General features: G+C 42.5%; 1 protein-coding gene across 1 annotated transcript in view; it reads left to right on the top strand.

Moving 5' to 3' along the window:
• BMP6 (bone morphogenetic protein 6) overlaps positions 1-14511 on the top strand; it is an 88914-nt gene that overhangs the window by 57149 nt on the left and 17254 nt on the right. The window contains exon 2 of the mRNA XM_063160974.1: positions 5175-5367. Within this exon, the coding sequence (XP_063017044.1) occupies positions 5175-5367 (193 nt within the window). The remainder of the gene's footprint in view (positions 1-5174; positions 5368-14511) is intronic.

The raw sequence follows: 14511 nt of genomic DNA, 5'->3' as shown, positions 1-14511 counted from the left end.
CTGAATTCAGGAACACTTATGCAAAACTCACTTTGCATAAGCAGACTGTGAATCCTGGCTACTTTTCCTTGAGCTTGTGGTCCTGCAAACCAAGTCACCATTAAAGATCTTGATGTGCAAAAGATTTTTCTGCAGTTTCAGCTTTGCTGGGGTCAGGACAGATGCAGAAAGTCCTAAATAGTCCTATCTTATTAATTTGCATCCCCACTCCTTCCCTGTGCCCTCCGAGGCACATTGTCATGGAAATAATAATTATTTATATAGGAAATTTATTTTTAAAAAATTACTTTTAGAGCTCTAGGTTAGCTTTTTTGGCTTTGTTTTATTAGAGTTGGAACTGGAAACTTTCTTAAGCCAGTATTTTAATTCTCACCTGAACACTTGACCTAACACTTTTCTCAGCAGCTGAGAACTGGAGAAAATCACCAGATATGATACTTGGTGCTGCTGTTCTAAGTGAAAATTGTGTTTCCTCAGGAAAGGCTCTTGACCTGTTATTTCTGCATACTGGTTTGATTTAGATCCAAAAAGAAATGCTTAAAATTCCAATGCAGAAGGAGAATTTATTTCCATGGCTGTCATTAGACTTATGCTTCCTTTGGTCCAAGGTGCACCCTACACAGTCAAATGGAAGTGGGTGGTATAGCTGCCAAAATAGATGTGTTAATTTCTCAATTAATTTTTTTTTCTGTGCAGTGTTTTTAAAGTAACAAGTATTGTAAGCAGCACGCTATTTTTAAACCAGGGACATTTTGTGCTGAAATTGGCTATTGCAACACTGGGTTAGAATTAGAATACACAAAATTAAAAACCACAGTAACCCTAATTTTGCCATTCTTGCCTTTTTAACTGCTCAACAATAGTGCTGTGTTTGTATAGTATTTAAAAATATTTGTTAAGGAGAATGTAAAGAGCTACTGCAGGCTGCTCTGTTAACTCTTTCTGCACGCTTTGGCAGTCTGCTCCGAAATGGGCTCTAGTGAAAACTCAGGGATGAGTCCCACGTCCAGTGCTCACACCTTCCTTTGCATTGCAAGCAAAGGAGCAGCCACCAGCCTGGATGGGGGCAGACCCCCATGGTGGAATGGGCAGTCCCTCTGGCTCGTGATGGGCTAAAGTCTGTTTGCCACCTCCTTTTCCAACTTGCCCTGGTATGTGCAGGCCTGGATTTGTAACCTCCAAGGATTTACTCCAGTAAAAGAATAGTAAGGTTTGGGATAATACAGTCTGACCATGAAGATGAGTTTTATAGGCTGTAGTTCATGCCATGACCTCACAGAGACTGGTTCTGCCTGGCTTGGTCCTAACGTTCCAGCCAGCACTCTGGGAAAAGGTAACGGGGGCCCAACACCACTCAGGGCTTCTACCTTCCAACCTGCCCCAGCTGTGAGCTGCCTGATTTTCCCTGCAAGAGCTTTGCACAGTTGGGACATTCTTATGTCCATCGTCAGACGGAAATTAGCTTTGGATTTCACATCACCGGTCAGACTGACCCGAATGTATTCATGTGGAAAAAATAATAACGGGAAAGCAGCTTGAGAAATGATTTCTGCTTTTTGCTGTTGCCTTGCATTTTGGTGTGTGCTGTCTGTACTTTGAATGCAAGCTCATCCGATGCATTGTAACGCAATAGCAATCCTGACTGGGTAATCCTGGGAACCAGCAGCTTGAATCTTGCCTTTCCAAATTTTACTGTTCTAAAACTTGACTTCTTTGTTAAAAATGAAGAGTTTCCAGGGGGCCAAAAAGCCCCCAGAGAAAGACTGTTGGCATTTTATATTTTTAAGCTGTCTTGCTGAATGAAAACAGTTGATTATTAGCTTGATGGGGTGACAATGAGTATATAGAACTTAAATATCTCACCACTCCCACAAAGAAAAAAAAAATCCACCCTCCATTGTATCATGGGAAGATACATAGCCAGAAAAACTTTCCAAGTCATTAAACTTTTATACTTGCTTCATACAAGCTTAATGTAGGCTTTTTTCCATCCTGTGATGTCGTTGGTCTACTTCTGAACTGATCCCAGTGGAGGAGGACACCATCATCTTAGCAGTATTTCTTTCTTATAACAGAAATCTGCCTTTCTTTTAACAGAATGAGCTGAATTGCTTAATCTGAAGGATTAAAAAAAGATTTCCTTGTTTGTGTGTTTCAGGTTGTTTATTCTGCCAAGCCTGATAACGAAATCAGTCTGAATGTTTCCCCTGTAATCAGTTGAGTCAGCTTCTATGATTGTGTGGTGTATTTGGGTAAGAACAGGGATAAAGGAAGAAAGTTTGAAAAAAACAGGAAAATACTATTGTGAATATATCAGGCAAGTTATAAACTGAGAAAGGGTAATTGGAGTCAAACATCATACCTGCTTCTACTTGTCATGCTCTGTGGTAGTTGTTTTGGTAGGCTTTTCTTCCTCTTGTGACTTGTATTTGACGTTTTAGGAGAGGAGTGTGGGAAAATACTGATTTAAAGGACTGGAGTTTGGTTATATCCCTTTTAAACTGCACATTTTGTGGTGATGAGTGGAGGTCAGGCCACTGTAGCCAGCTTGAAGTCAGAAAGGAACAACAAAGATTGATATTTGGGCTCATTTTGAGCTCTGTGCTGTGTGGGACAGCTCCAGGCTCTCTTGTGTGCAAGGAGAGACCATATCACATGTGGATGTAGGACAAGAGCTGGCAGGAAGCATCAATGACTCCTTTGCTGTCTCTGGTGTAGTTTTAGCTTTCTGGCACTCTGATGGAGTTCTGTTGCTTATCCTGGTTGTGTCCTTCCCCTTGCTCTTCCTGCTTCTTCTTTATCACACTCAGCCACGAGCCTGGGGATAAGCTGCCTCACTGCACCTCGCCCGTAGGTCAGCTCATCCCTGTGACAGCACGGAAGGGGGTGTGGGCTTCAGCTGCTCACTGCACCCATGAGCAAGGATGTAGCGAGTTCTAAATCGAGAGCTCTTGCTTCATACGTGTGCCTCTCCAAACCCCTGGATTTAGACATTCCCTCACCATTCATTACATCCTCTCGTCTTTTAGCAGTGAGTAAATGGGCCAAGCTGGGCATGTCCTGCTGCAAGCAGCCCTACGCCGTTTCTCATTGGTTGGCTGCTTACAAGTTTCTCAAAGTACATGACTCCTCTCCTTTGGGAAGTGCATCCTGTGGGACTCTCCTCAGGATGGGGAGGGATTGGGCAGCTCAGGTCCTGTCTCAGAGGACGTACATCCAAGTGACACCAACCAGTCCAGTATTACTGGAATCAATCCCCATTAAATACAGGGGGGCAGGTGCTCCAAAGGAAAGCCCAGATCACCCATAACCAACAGCCAGAGAGGTAATTCCTGGTGGCACTGGAATTGAGTGTGTTACCTTCATTGGCCTTGATGCAGTCTCTGATGGAGGTGCTGGGTGTCACAACCTCATTTCTGGAAGCCATAGATCCCAATCACCCTCATTTTTCTGTTGTTTGACATATGAGTTGCTCAGACAGATGCAGTGCAAGACTAACAAAATTGATGGCAGCGTCTGACTCTGACAGCAGTTTGAGAATTTGCCTGTTTGCCTTGTGGCAGCCCTTAACATGGCATTTCCCAGTGTGGTGTCCCACAGAACGCTTGGCAGCAGTTATGCAGAGGAGAAAAGATTTCCAGGTGAGCTTCAAAGAGAAGGATGTGACTAACTGTCTCACAAGGAGCCAGGACATGGACCCAGCCAGATGAGGCAGCTCACATGGAAGAGCTGCCAAAGGAAAGGGAGAGGACGGACGAAACTGTGACTGGAGAATGTGGGGGAGCAGGCAATTGGGCAAGGTGGAGGGGAAAGTCTCCATGCGGTGTTTCCAGCAGCTGGGAGATGTCTGTTCTTCAGGGAGGTAACCTGTGGGTAAAGTGCCGAACCTCAGGCACGCTGGCTGTCATTCCTGGCTCTGCCGCAAGCCTCCGCCGCCTGTCCTTGGACAAGTCACTCTCCCGGTGACTCAGTATCCCAGCTGGAGAACAGGCATTGCTGCTTACCTCATGGGGATGTTGTGAGAGTAGGCTCGTGGACGCCTTTGCAGTCTGATGTATTCAATGGGGGCAGGGGGGAACAACAAAAAGTGGCCACAAAGACAAACATTAAAAGGGATCTGTTCTTCCTTTGCTGCCTGTGCACGTAATCATGTCCCTAATGATAATGTAATGGTGACTTATTCATCACTGACATCCAGTCCTTCAGTTCCACTGGTGGGAATGGCTTTTTGTTTTTACTTTTTGTCCCCTCAGGCTTGTGAAGATGTAATTTTGTATGTTTGTATAATATGTTAATGTTTTAAGCAATTTCTAGTAGAAAATTAGAAAAAATAACAAACAATTCATCAAAGTCAGACTAAACTGAGATCTAATCAAGTAATACAAGAGTGGGACTGGAAGCAGAGTTTGCAAAGGGAGCCTCAAACAGAGAAAATGCAAATCCTGAGACCTAAAGAAGGAGGAATTCTACTTTGTGTCTGTCTTAAATCCTGTGCCTGAGGGTGTACCCAAGGAGGTCTAAGACCAGAAACTAAAAGTGATCACTCTTCAGCTCTCGCCTTCTTAAATAAGTTTCTGCAAAGGAGAGGGGGCTCTAGTTGGCTCTAACCCCCAAAATAAATGTCATGTTAATTGTATTCACTCAAAAGATGGTCCAATGGCTAGTGTACAGACCAGAAGAAGAGGATGTGTTAGGGCACTTAGGGAATTGGTTGACCTGGTGCTGTCACTTTGTTCTGCCTGTGCCTGTGTGTGCTAAAGCAAAATGGAGCTACATGTCTCCCTGCTTGGAAGAGAGCTATGAGACTTAGGGAAATGCTGTAGAGAACTTGGAGAGCCACAGGTGGAAAATGCTGGGAGTGATCACAAGGTTCAGAGTTTTGCACAGGAGCAAAATGCATGGTTATATTTCACTATCAAAGTTGGCTTTTCTTTTAAAAATAGGAAATCCCAAAGGAATTGGCTAGAGAGAAGGAACATTCATCTTCACTTAGTACTGTATTTGAAAAGCTTTAATTGCATAAGTTTTCCTGACACTCACTAGGGCTATCTTTGGAGAAAAAAAACAAGATTCTTGGTTTTTTTGAAGGAACAGGTGGCAGCATGTAGAAATCTTTTGTTAAATTTTAGTCATGGTTCCTTTTTTTTGCTTCTCTTTCCTTTTCCCATCTGCAGTTGAGTATGACAAGGAGTTCACGCCTCACCAGCGGCACCACAAGGAATTCAAATTTAATTTGTCTCAGATTCCTGAGGGCGAGGCCGTCACAGCTGCTGAGTTTCGGATCTACAAGGACTGCGTTTTGGGAAGCTTTAAAAACCAAACCTTCCTTATCAGCATCTACCAGGTGCTGCAGGAACATCAGAACAGGTATGCAAGAGGGGGCTTGCTCTGTGCCACATGCTGCTGTCCTGGAGAAGGCTGAGGTTGTGCAATAGTATTGATAAGGGTGAAAATAAATATAAGTTTGTTCATGTTAACAGGGTTATGTTATTACATGGTCCTTTCCTTATGGGAAATGGGCATGGTAGGGTGTGAATGAGGGTGTGACTTAGCTGCAAGCTTTGTCTTTAAATAAAGAAAGAATCTGCTGAGAAGCAGTAGATTTTTAAAGCACTGCTGGCATTGCTATTGTGTACTGAGACTCACATATCCCCTTTCAACTTAATACTAGCAGCCTGTTTGAAAAATACTGGTAATTAGCTCAGACTTGATTTGCTCTCAGCTGGACTTATATTAAAGTAAATAAAACAGAAGAAAATTCAACATGCTGACCACAGATACAAAATAATTTCTGGTCTTTCAGTGGCAATGAGAAGAGGAAAAGTGAGAGAGGCAGGGTAGAAACTGTGACACAAAAATCCAAACAAGTGTAAATGGAGTGATTAATTTTAAAAGAGTAATGTTTCAGATGGAGGAATCATGTAAGGCTAAAAGATGGAAATACATGGTCAATTAAATGTCAGAGTAATGCTGTGGTACAAAAGTGTTTCATTACTTCTACTGAAACTTGTCAGGACTGTAACTGTTCCTCTGCTGCAGGCATTAAAAAAAAATATCAAAACCAGCAGTGTTTGAAAAAAGTTCAATCTGTTTTCTCTTTGAAGGCTTCATGGGCATTTTCCTTTCTGCTCCTTCTTTCTCCAGCCTTTCCACTGGTACCATTTGGAGGGATCAGCCTTTGGTGATTGGCAGTTCTTAGGGCAACATCAAATAGCTTGTGGTTGTTCTGTGGGGAGTGTGGCTTCTGGGGAAAAGAGAGAAATACTTGGGTGCATAGGTGATGGGGAAGAAATTGTGGGTTTTGGGAGATCAATGTTCCCTTTGTGCTTCAACTTGGAGATTACTGGAGTGCCTCCTGGGGTGTTGTGCATGCTGGTTAGGATGTTAGTTACATCAGTGCCCAGTTGAAGAACTGATCAAAATCCAGACAGTCCTGCAGATTTCATAGATGTTAGATATATTGTTCATTTGGAGACACACTGCAGAAAAAATGGCGAGTGTTGGTCTGCTTCAGATTGCAGAAGTAGAGATCCCACCTCTGGAGCAGGAAGGAAACCTCTGCCAAGTGGCTGTGTAAGAAATTGATATGCTGCTCTGTGACAGTCACTGAAGCAGGGCACAGAGTAGGAGAACTGTCAACTTTTATGTGGATAAAACATTTTTTCAGAGTAAACTGAGCAAGCAAGCAATGTGGGAAAGAGAATAAAGAATTGGATAAAGTACAGAATATGGCCCCTAGTATACCCTGCTCCTAACAAATTTAGAAATTTTCTGTTCTGAAAGTGGCTGTGTGCAGCAATGATGCTGGGACCTTGTATCTCTGTTTCACACACCATACCAGAAGCATGCCAAAATGGGATTGCACTGTGAAGCTGGGACATGTCCTTTGGCATCTGTGTGTCCTGGGCATCCCTGGGTGCTAGAGGTCTCCCTACAGACAGAGCAGAGGCAGGAGCACCTGGTGGGGATCCCCAGGGTGGTTTCTGCCAAAGAGCTGCCGAGTATTTTGGGTCTTTCCATTCCCTTCTGCTGTTGCTGGCGGCCATGCGGAGGGGATCCCGCCGCTGGGACTGGGAATCCTAACGCGGCTTCCTCCAGGCCCGGGCTGCTGCCAGCGATTCCCTGTCCCTCCTGACAGGGGCTGGGCGTGAACCGCTGACCCAGGGATGAGTGTCTGTAGTTCATTACTAACCCCTGACTCATCCGGTCCCTCAAGGCTCCCTTTTTGTTTCTTTTCCTGCTTTATTTATTTACTTTTACTGGTGGGAAGGAGGGAGACGTTTGGCTGAAGCATTTTGTACTTCAGATGAGTCTGTGGGACTTGTCACATCATCCTCACAGAGGTGGACAAGATGTGGCTCACAGATTCCTGCAGCTGTAGAAAGGACATGCCCTTTTCCATTCTTTTTTTCTTTCAGCTTAAAGGACTCTGGATGTGTAAAATATAAAATCATATTTGAAAATGTGTGCTTCTTTATTAATACATGGATAGGCTTCTATTTTCTGTACAGCTTTCTGTTTTAGGCTGTAGGCTTTCTATTTTATATATATTATCTGTAAAAAAAAGTGCATATATATTTATTAATTGTACTCTTTATATTAAAAATATGCAGATGCTAAAAGAGTTAAGATCATAGAAACTGCATATTGCATATTCAGTGTTACATTCAGTGGCAGTCTGACTACATTGGTTACAAACATTCACCCTCACTGGTGACCTGGGTGGACTTTGGCCTCTAAATATTCTTGAAAACAAAACTAAAAAATTGTATTTAGCTGCTTGCTAATATCTCTGTATGGAGAGGGAAGATGCCTCAGATTATTCTGGTATGCCTGAAGAAACTATATTATTTGAGGGATTATGGGTTTTGGTCATCCATTCACTTACTTGCTTTTACTGGGGGGAAAAAGTCCAAAATGTTTTTTCTCCCCTCTTGTCTCAGTGGATTAATTTGGAATACCGTGTTCTCTTTTCCAGATCAGAACACTGGCAGGTTAAATTATAAGAAAAAGAAAGCACTGGGTTTTAAAGAAACTTGCTAAATATTTGTAAGGCTTCTATTGAATTTTAGAAAACATCTTATGAGCCAGAAAATAACAGCTGCCTTTGACTTAAAAAAACAAAAACTATTAAAAAAAGTTGGGTCACACTTCCTTTAGATTAATGGTTTTGTATCACAGCCTGATATTTCCTGACATTTTATGACATTTTATTGCATGAGGAGGATCTGTAGAGATCTTGAAGTCTAGCTGGTGAGCTAGAGGTAAAGATCTGTAAAGATCTTGAAGTCTAGCTAGGTGAGAGAGAGGAGTCGATGTCACATCTTTTTTCATCTTTTTGTGCTGACATATATTCCTTCTGGTCAAGACAATTCATCTCTAAGGGCTGCAGAAGGTGCCTGTTCAGTTAAGATTTCCATTCTGCAGAGAAAGTTCAAAGACAAAGACACGATGTTAATCGTGGTGTTTATGAGGTTAACAGTTGTCTGGGGCAATTTTTGGTAGTTCCTAAAATACTTTTGGGCACAAATCATTCTTAAGAGGGTAGCTGGCATGTATGGATTTAAACCAGGAGTCTACAAGGGAAAGGCAGCATGCACCTCTGGGGGAGGAATATAAAGAAAAAGGATCCTGCCTGCTTCTATCAGAGAAACAAGTTTGGCAGGGCAGGAGATAAGAGAAATGTTCAGTAAATACAAATCTTCACCAAAGCTCAGAGCCTGGAAGTATCCCTTGGCTCCAATTAAGTGTAATGAAGTGGCTTAATTCAGTATTACTTGAGCAAAGGGGAAAAAAAAGCTCATCTGGACAGTAACAGCGAGAGCGTGTGACTCCAGCCCAGATGTGCGCTGCTGCACGGATTTGTGAGGCATTGCTGGCTGCTCCCTGATGGCTAAAAATGGAACCAAGCCTGAGGCTAAAACTTCTGCCAGTTACTGAATTACCAAACTGATTTTTGCCACTGTAGACAAGGCTAATATCAGGGACTACATGGGCCCATTTGAGGCTGTCTTCTAGGCAGACATGTATGGAAAGAGAGCATGAATGATCAGAGATCAATGCTGATTGAAATAGCATAAAACCTCTGGGCAGAGATGTGACTTTGTCCCATCAGAAATATGAAAAATATACTTGTGGGGGCTACAGGCAGTGAAACTCACATTGAGGACCATGTGGTCTATGTACATTCTCTCTCAAAAAAGAAAACATTTTTAATACTGACCCACTTGTGTCAGTAATATTTTCATCTCCCCATTCCTTCCACCCTTTCATAAGGTAAGAAAAATAGTGCCTAGAAATGAAGCTTTTGTTTTTTAACCAAACCATGGTTAATGGCCACGTTTTGTCATAACACAAACTGCTGGAGCTGTCAGTGGGATGCTGTGAGGAGATTAATGAAATCCTGGGATGGATGGGTCAAGCTTGTGGCCAGCCATCAGTGGTATGCCTTTTGGATTGTGTGGAGAAGAGGCTTCACCAGGCAGGGCTGAGGTGACATCTGGTTCGCTTTGAGGGGGATGGCTGGGTTTTGGAACAGGCTGTGGGCTGTAGGGGCTGATGCTGGGAGAGGGAATGGGTGACACATCTGGCGGATGTTGCTGCCCTTCAGCTTCTGACCCCCCAGAGTTTTAAGAGACTGGGTTGTTTGAACACTAGGGTGGGATCTTTTTCTTTTTTTTTTTTTTTTTTTTCCCCTCCTTTGGAACATGCAGGAAACAGGGACCTTTGCCAAAGCATTAGTTTAGGAAGGTAAGTGGTGTCAGCTTTGTCAGCTTCCAGGTGCTTGTCCCACCTTGGCTGTATCTGGCAGACTGTTTAATTTCAGCAGGCAGGAGCTACACAGCCTCAACTCTCCTCCCTTGTGTGGTACTAACACACAGCTAAACCTGGCACCTGGACTTGAGTCTAAAGTGCAGGACTGATTTTGTGGAAGAAAAAGCCCTCTGTTATTTCTGGTACCTCTTGGGAGTGGAATGCCATGTAAACAAGACCTTTACAAAGGAAGGGAAGAAGTGAGTTTGTCCCTGAAAACCGATCATTATTTAAACAGTTTCTTTCTCAAAACTTCCATGCCCTCACCCAGAGAGGTGTCAGGTCAGGACTAGGGAAGGCAGTTTATGGTTGATCAAAGATGTTAGTCCTTGGTTTGGATCATCAGTATGTTTTCAAGTGTAAATATCCTGCTAATGCAGACCTCAAAACACTCCCACACTGTCCAAACAACTGATCTATGAAAAACACAGTGGCCTGTGTTAGTGATCAAAGGAAGATACGGTACGTTAATGGTCAGTTTATTAAACAGTTTCATTTGCACCCAGAATGAAATATGGGAACATGATGGTCAGGAAGATTCCTCCTACATGAAAAGACACGTGTGGACATAAATGTGCCCTGCAGAGCAACTGCCTGGGGACCGTGTTCCTGTTCTACGGAGCACAATTCCTTAAGGGTTAAGGCGCTTGTTGGTTTTAGCTGCCAGTTATAGCGGTAATAAAGTCTTCCTCTTTGCAACAGGATATTTATACAAATGTGATCCGAGCTTCTAATCTAAAGGGCAAATTGATTCAACTGCAGTGTTTATAGCTTAGAAAATAAATAACCCTCCTCGACTGGGTTTTGGAATGGGTTGTGTAATACAAATGACAAAGCTAGCATCAATCTGTTTCAAGTTGGGGTCAGATTTGTATATAGTGTGCATATATTTGTATATGATGGAGCTGTTTCCATGATGCTATAGAGAGGCATCTGTCCGCATCTCAGTTCAGCTCCCACTGTGGGTATGTGATTTGTTGTGTTTTAGGCTGGTTGGTTTAGAGCAGTTTGAAAGTCAGAGTTATTCTGGGTGAAACATACTGGTTCCATAACCAGCTGGCATTTTCTATCTAAACTAAAGAATGCCATATCAGTGCCTTATTTCTTTACTTAATGGACAAAGATAAATACTACCCCTTTGTCCTCTCCCCCATCTTTGTGCCTCAAGCTGCATTTAAACTCTGAAGTGTAGTACTATAGCTGTCACTACAGCTGGAATGCCCCTTTTCCTTATAGAATTGTAGTAAAAAGTAAAAAAAAAATAATTCTTATTCCTATGACTTGGGATGATTTTTTTCTTCGCTTTAACTGTTCCAGTTGATAAAATATTAATTCCTCATATCCCTAAAGCTCAAGAATTTAAGCTGAATGGGTTGGCACACCTTTGCACCCAGACATTTGTGTTGACTTTACTGGGCATTATCATGGGCCTGTAGGTTGAACTTCCCATAGTCTCGGTGTCTTCTAGTTCTAGGCTCTGATTTTCCTTTGCCGGAAGCAGCTCTGAAACTTGGGTTTCACTCTGGTGAGTCTGGAAGACTTAACCCTCTGCCCCAGGAGACTTTGCTGCTAGAGGCAATGGATGCAGTGTTACAGAACAGCCTTTTCAGCACAGGGTTACTCTTTAAACAGAGCAGTGGAGGTGCGAGGCTGAGCTTATCCATTCCTTCTTGTGCTTTTCCATATCTGGATGCATCCAGGATGGCTTTCCCCTCCTTATGCTGAATTGCAGACCTCCTCCACAATATCCCAACATCTCCATTCTGTGCTTTTTTTTCCTTTGCTGGCTCTCAGTCCTCGCAAATCAGTGCCCAGCTGCTGGTCTTCTTCTCTTCCACCATGGAACCAACTTCATTTGTAGGTTGGCATTTCTTCATATTTCCTTCCTTGTTTCTAAGAAACTCTTACAGGCTGTGTACCTCTCTCCTGGCCTTCTGGCCCACAGGTGGCTTTGCTTCTTCAGGACAGCTAAACTGAGCCTGACTTCTCATGAAACAGTAGAGACTACCTTTTCTTTCCATGGCAGCTCACTCCAGGTGCTGGCATTCCCCTGCCTGAGGCTCTCTGTACAGGGGAACACTGAGAGATTAAATTTCCTGTGCTGCTGTTAAGTCTTTGGAGTGCTGGTCATTTGGACACGCTAAGTTGTTAAGGTTTTGTATTGCATCTCTTGGCAGTACCTTGTGCCATGGGAGCTCCACATAAAGTCCATTCTATAAGTAGTAAACACTTTTAAATTTGAAGCAATGCTTACATCTACTGCAAGATGGGGGATCTACAGGTCTGAAGAGGCTGCAGTTTCAAAGTTTTATCTGTGTGGAGCTCCATCCAACTCTGCAAGACCAAGTCAGTTGTGGGTAAGAGTGATTTGCCCATTGAAAGTAGATAAGAGCAAATAATTTTGCTAGTTTGCTATATACAGAACATAATGCAATTTTTACAGAAAGTTGATGTCACCACAAACTAAAAACACTGATCCTGAGGTATGCAGAAGAGTATTGGAAAGTGTATTAATTAAAATGTAGATTCCACACACTTCTGTGCAAAATTCCCTTTTGAGAAACTGCTGCAAGGCAGTCTAGACTATTATGTCAACTTGTCTTTGAAGAAAAGTAAACAAAAAGGTTGAGCTGAGGAAAGTTTTAGAGACTTATAGTAATTAATGTTTTGGTAAATGGCTGTTGATGCGTAACAATCCTTTAAACACCTGGGTAATTGCAAGCTTTGAAGTTGGGCCAAAAATGTTGTTCCAAGACATGTAATTAAAATACGAGACCTTTAACTTGGTCATTTTTAAGGTGAGATTTCTGTTTGTTCTCACTGTCTCCCTGGTAAAACTTCTGTCTGCTCAGGGAAAGAAGGCCAGGGAGGGTGGGAAAGTAAAAAAAATAGTTCAACAGATGCTTCTTTAAATTTAGCTTTTTATAGCTTTGGTGTTTTTCCTGTAGCAAAGTTCCATGTTGTAATGTGTATCCAGAATGGAGAAATTATTTTAATGTGAACATTTCACTAAGTATAGTAACTAAGAGAAACCACTTGACCTGGTTACTAATTTGACTGAATTCTAATTTAATTAGTGTTCAATTAAAAAGAATTAACACCTAGAGACATTCTGTTGAAAGGTTTACACAGAGGTTTCAGTTAACAAAATATTATTCTTAGAGGGGGAAAGCGCTGAAGCTAAATACAAGCTGTTTCTCCTATAAATGCCCTGAGCACACGGTTGGGATGCTGGCATTAAGAATAGTAGCTATATTTGATATTTATGTCTGACAAATCTGCTCTCTGAGGACACTGGAGCTAAATCCTGCCTTCTGAATTACACAGGCCATATTTCCTCCAGTAAACTGTGTACTCCATTCTGTTTATTGCAGCCACTTGTGGTTGCTCTGTTGACCTTTGCTTCTCTGTCCTTCTCCAAAGTCTTCTGAAAGCCGTGGAAACACTCCCTATCTATTTCTTGAGACTTGAGCTGTATTTCAGGGCCTTGATGCAGAACAAAGACCTCCTGTTTTGAGCTGGGAGTCTCTAATTTGCATTTTCCTGTTTAATATCCTCTCTTGTATCAGGAAAGTTGTTTCAGCTCCTCACCTCAGTTTCTCCCATTTACTTGGTTCCCTTTAATAACAAAAGGTTAATAAATAATATGCCTGCAGCAAACCTTCCTGTAGAAATCAGTAACTGGACTCATCCAGATGAGACTGTTGGGCTCTTTAGTGACAATGAGGTGGCAGTAGCTGTGTAGAAACCCAGAGGCAGGTTTAGACAGAGAGCATGAAGAAGCTGCCTGTTTTGGTGATGAAATTTATCTTCTGTATGTTGAATTTTAAAGGAGGTGCCGGAGGTCCTTTGATGTCCTTGACATCTGGGGTTGCTTGGGCATTAAACCTTTGGACTGACTCTGCTTTCTTCAGCCTGTGTTAAGAGCAGATACTTCTTCCTCTCTCTTCAGTGATGCTGGCTCAAACAATTCTTCCAGCCTTTATTTTTCTAGATTTTCTTGTTCTTCACACTCTCTTTCTGTTTCCCTCAGGTTCCATCTTGCCTCTGTTGTTCTCAAAAGCTGAAGCTTTCAGACACCCTTCCATGAATGTGACCACATACACATTTGCTGCTTCCTCTTGGCAGGCCACTGCCTGCCTCACTGCACACGATCAATGTTGTCACTTAATGACTAGAAATTCAATAATTTATTTTGTGTGACTTGTTCAGTATATTTCTCACTTTCTTGTTCACTCTTAAATTTTGCTTTGACTGTGGGCTTGCAGCTCCTTATGTGTAGTGCTCTTCAGCATGGTGTTTGACTGCTTCCTAGACTATTTATCTTTTGGACATAGCTATAAGGCCTCATTCTTGTTATGCAGATGAAAATCTTTGTAATTCCTTTTTCTCTGCAGACTTTTTATCCAAGGTCTCTCCATTTAGTCCTTGCACGTCTCTGTGTCCCTCACAACTGCAAAAGCTCCTCCACCTTTCCCTGTCTAGTGAGATATTCTTTCTCTTTGACCAGGTGCTGGTCATTTTCTTTCCTTTGAACCTTCCTTCCTATTTCTCTTTGGCCAGAGGCTAGTCTGGGAGATTTCCCAGTGTCCACTTCAAGATCAGACATCATATGCCTTTTTTTTTGCAGGAGTAGCAAGGGTATCTCTTAGCCATGCAGCTCTAGAAAGGGCAGATTCTCCTCAGGTGATTCATGGT

This window comes from Melospiza melodia, chromosome 1, assembly GCF_035770615.1.
Source record: "Melospiza melodia melodia isolate bMelMel2 chromosome 1, bMelMel2.pri, whole genome shotgun sequence".
NCBI classification, from domain to species: Eukaryota; Metazoa; Chordata; class Aves; order Passeriformes; family Passerellidae; genus Melospiza; species Melospiza melodia.
Note: the sequence above shows the minus strand (reverse complement) of the source record. Positions and strands in the feature narration are given on the sequence as shown.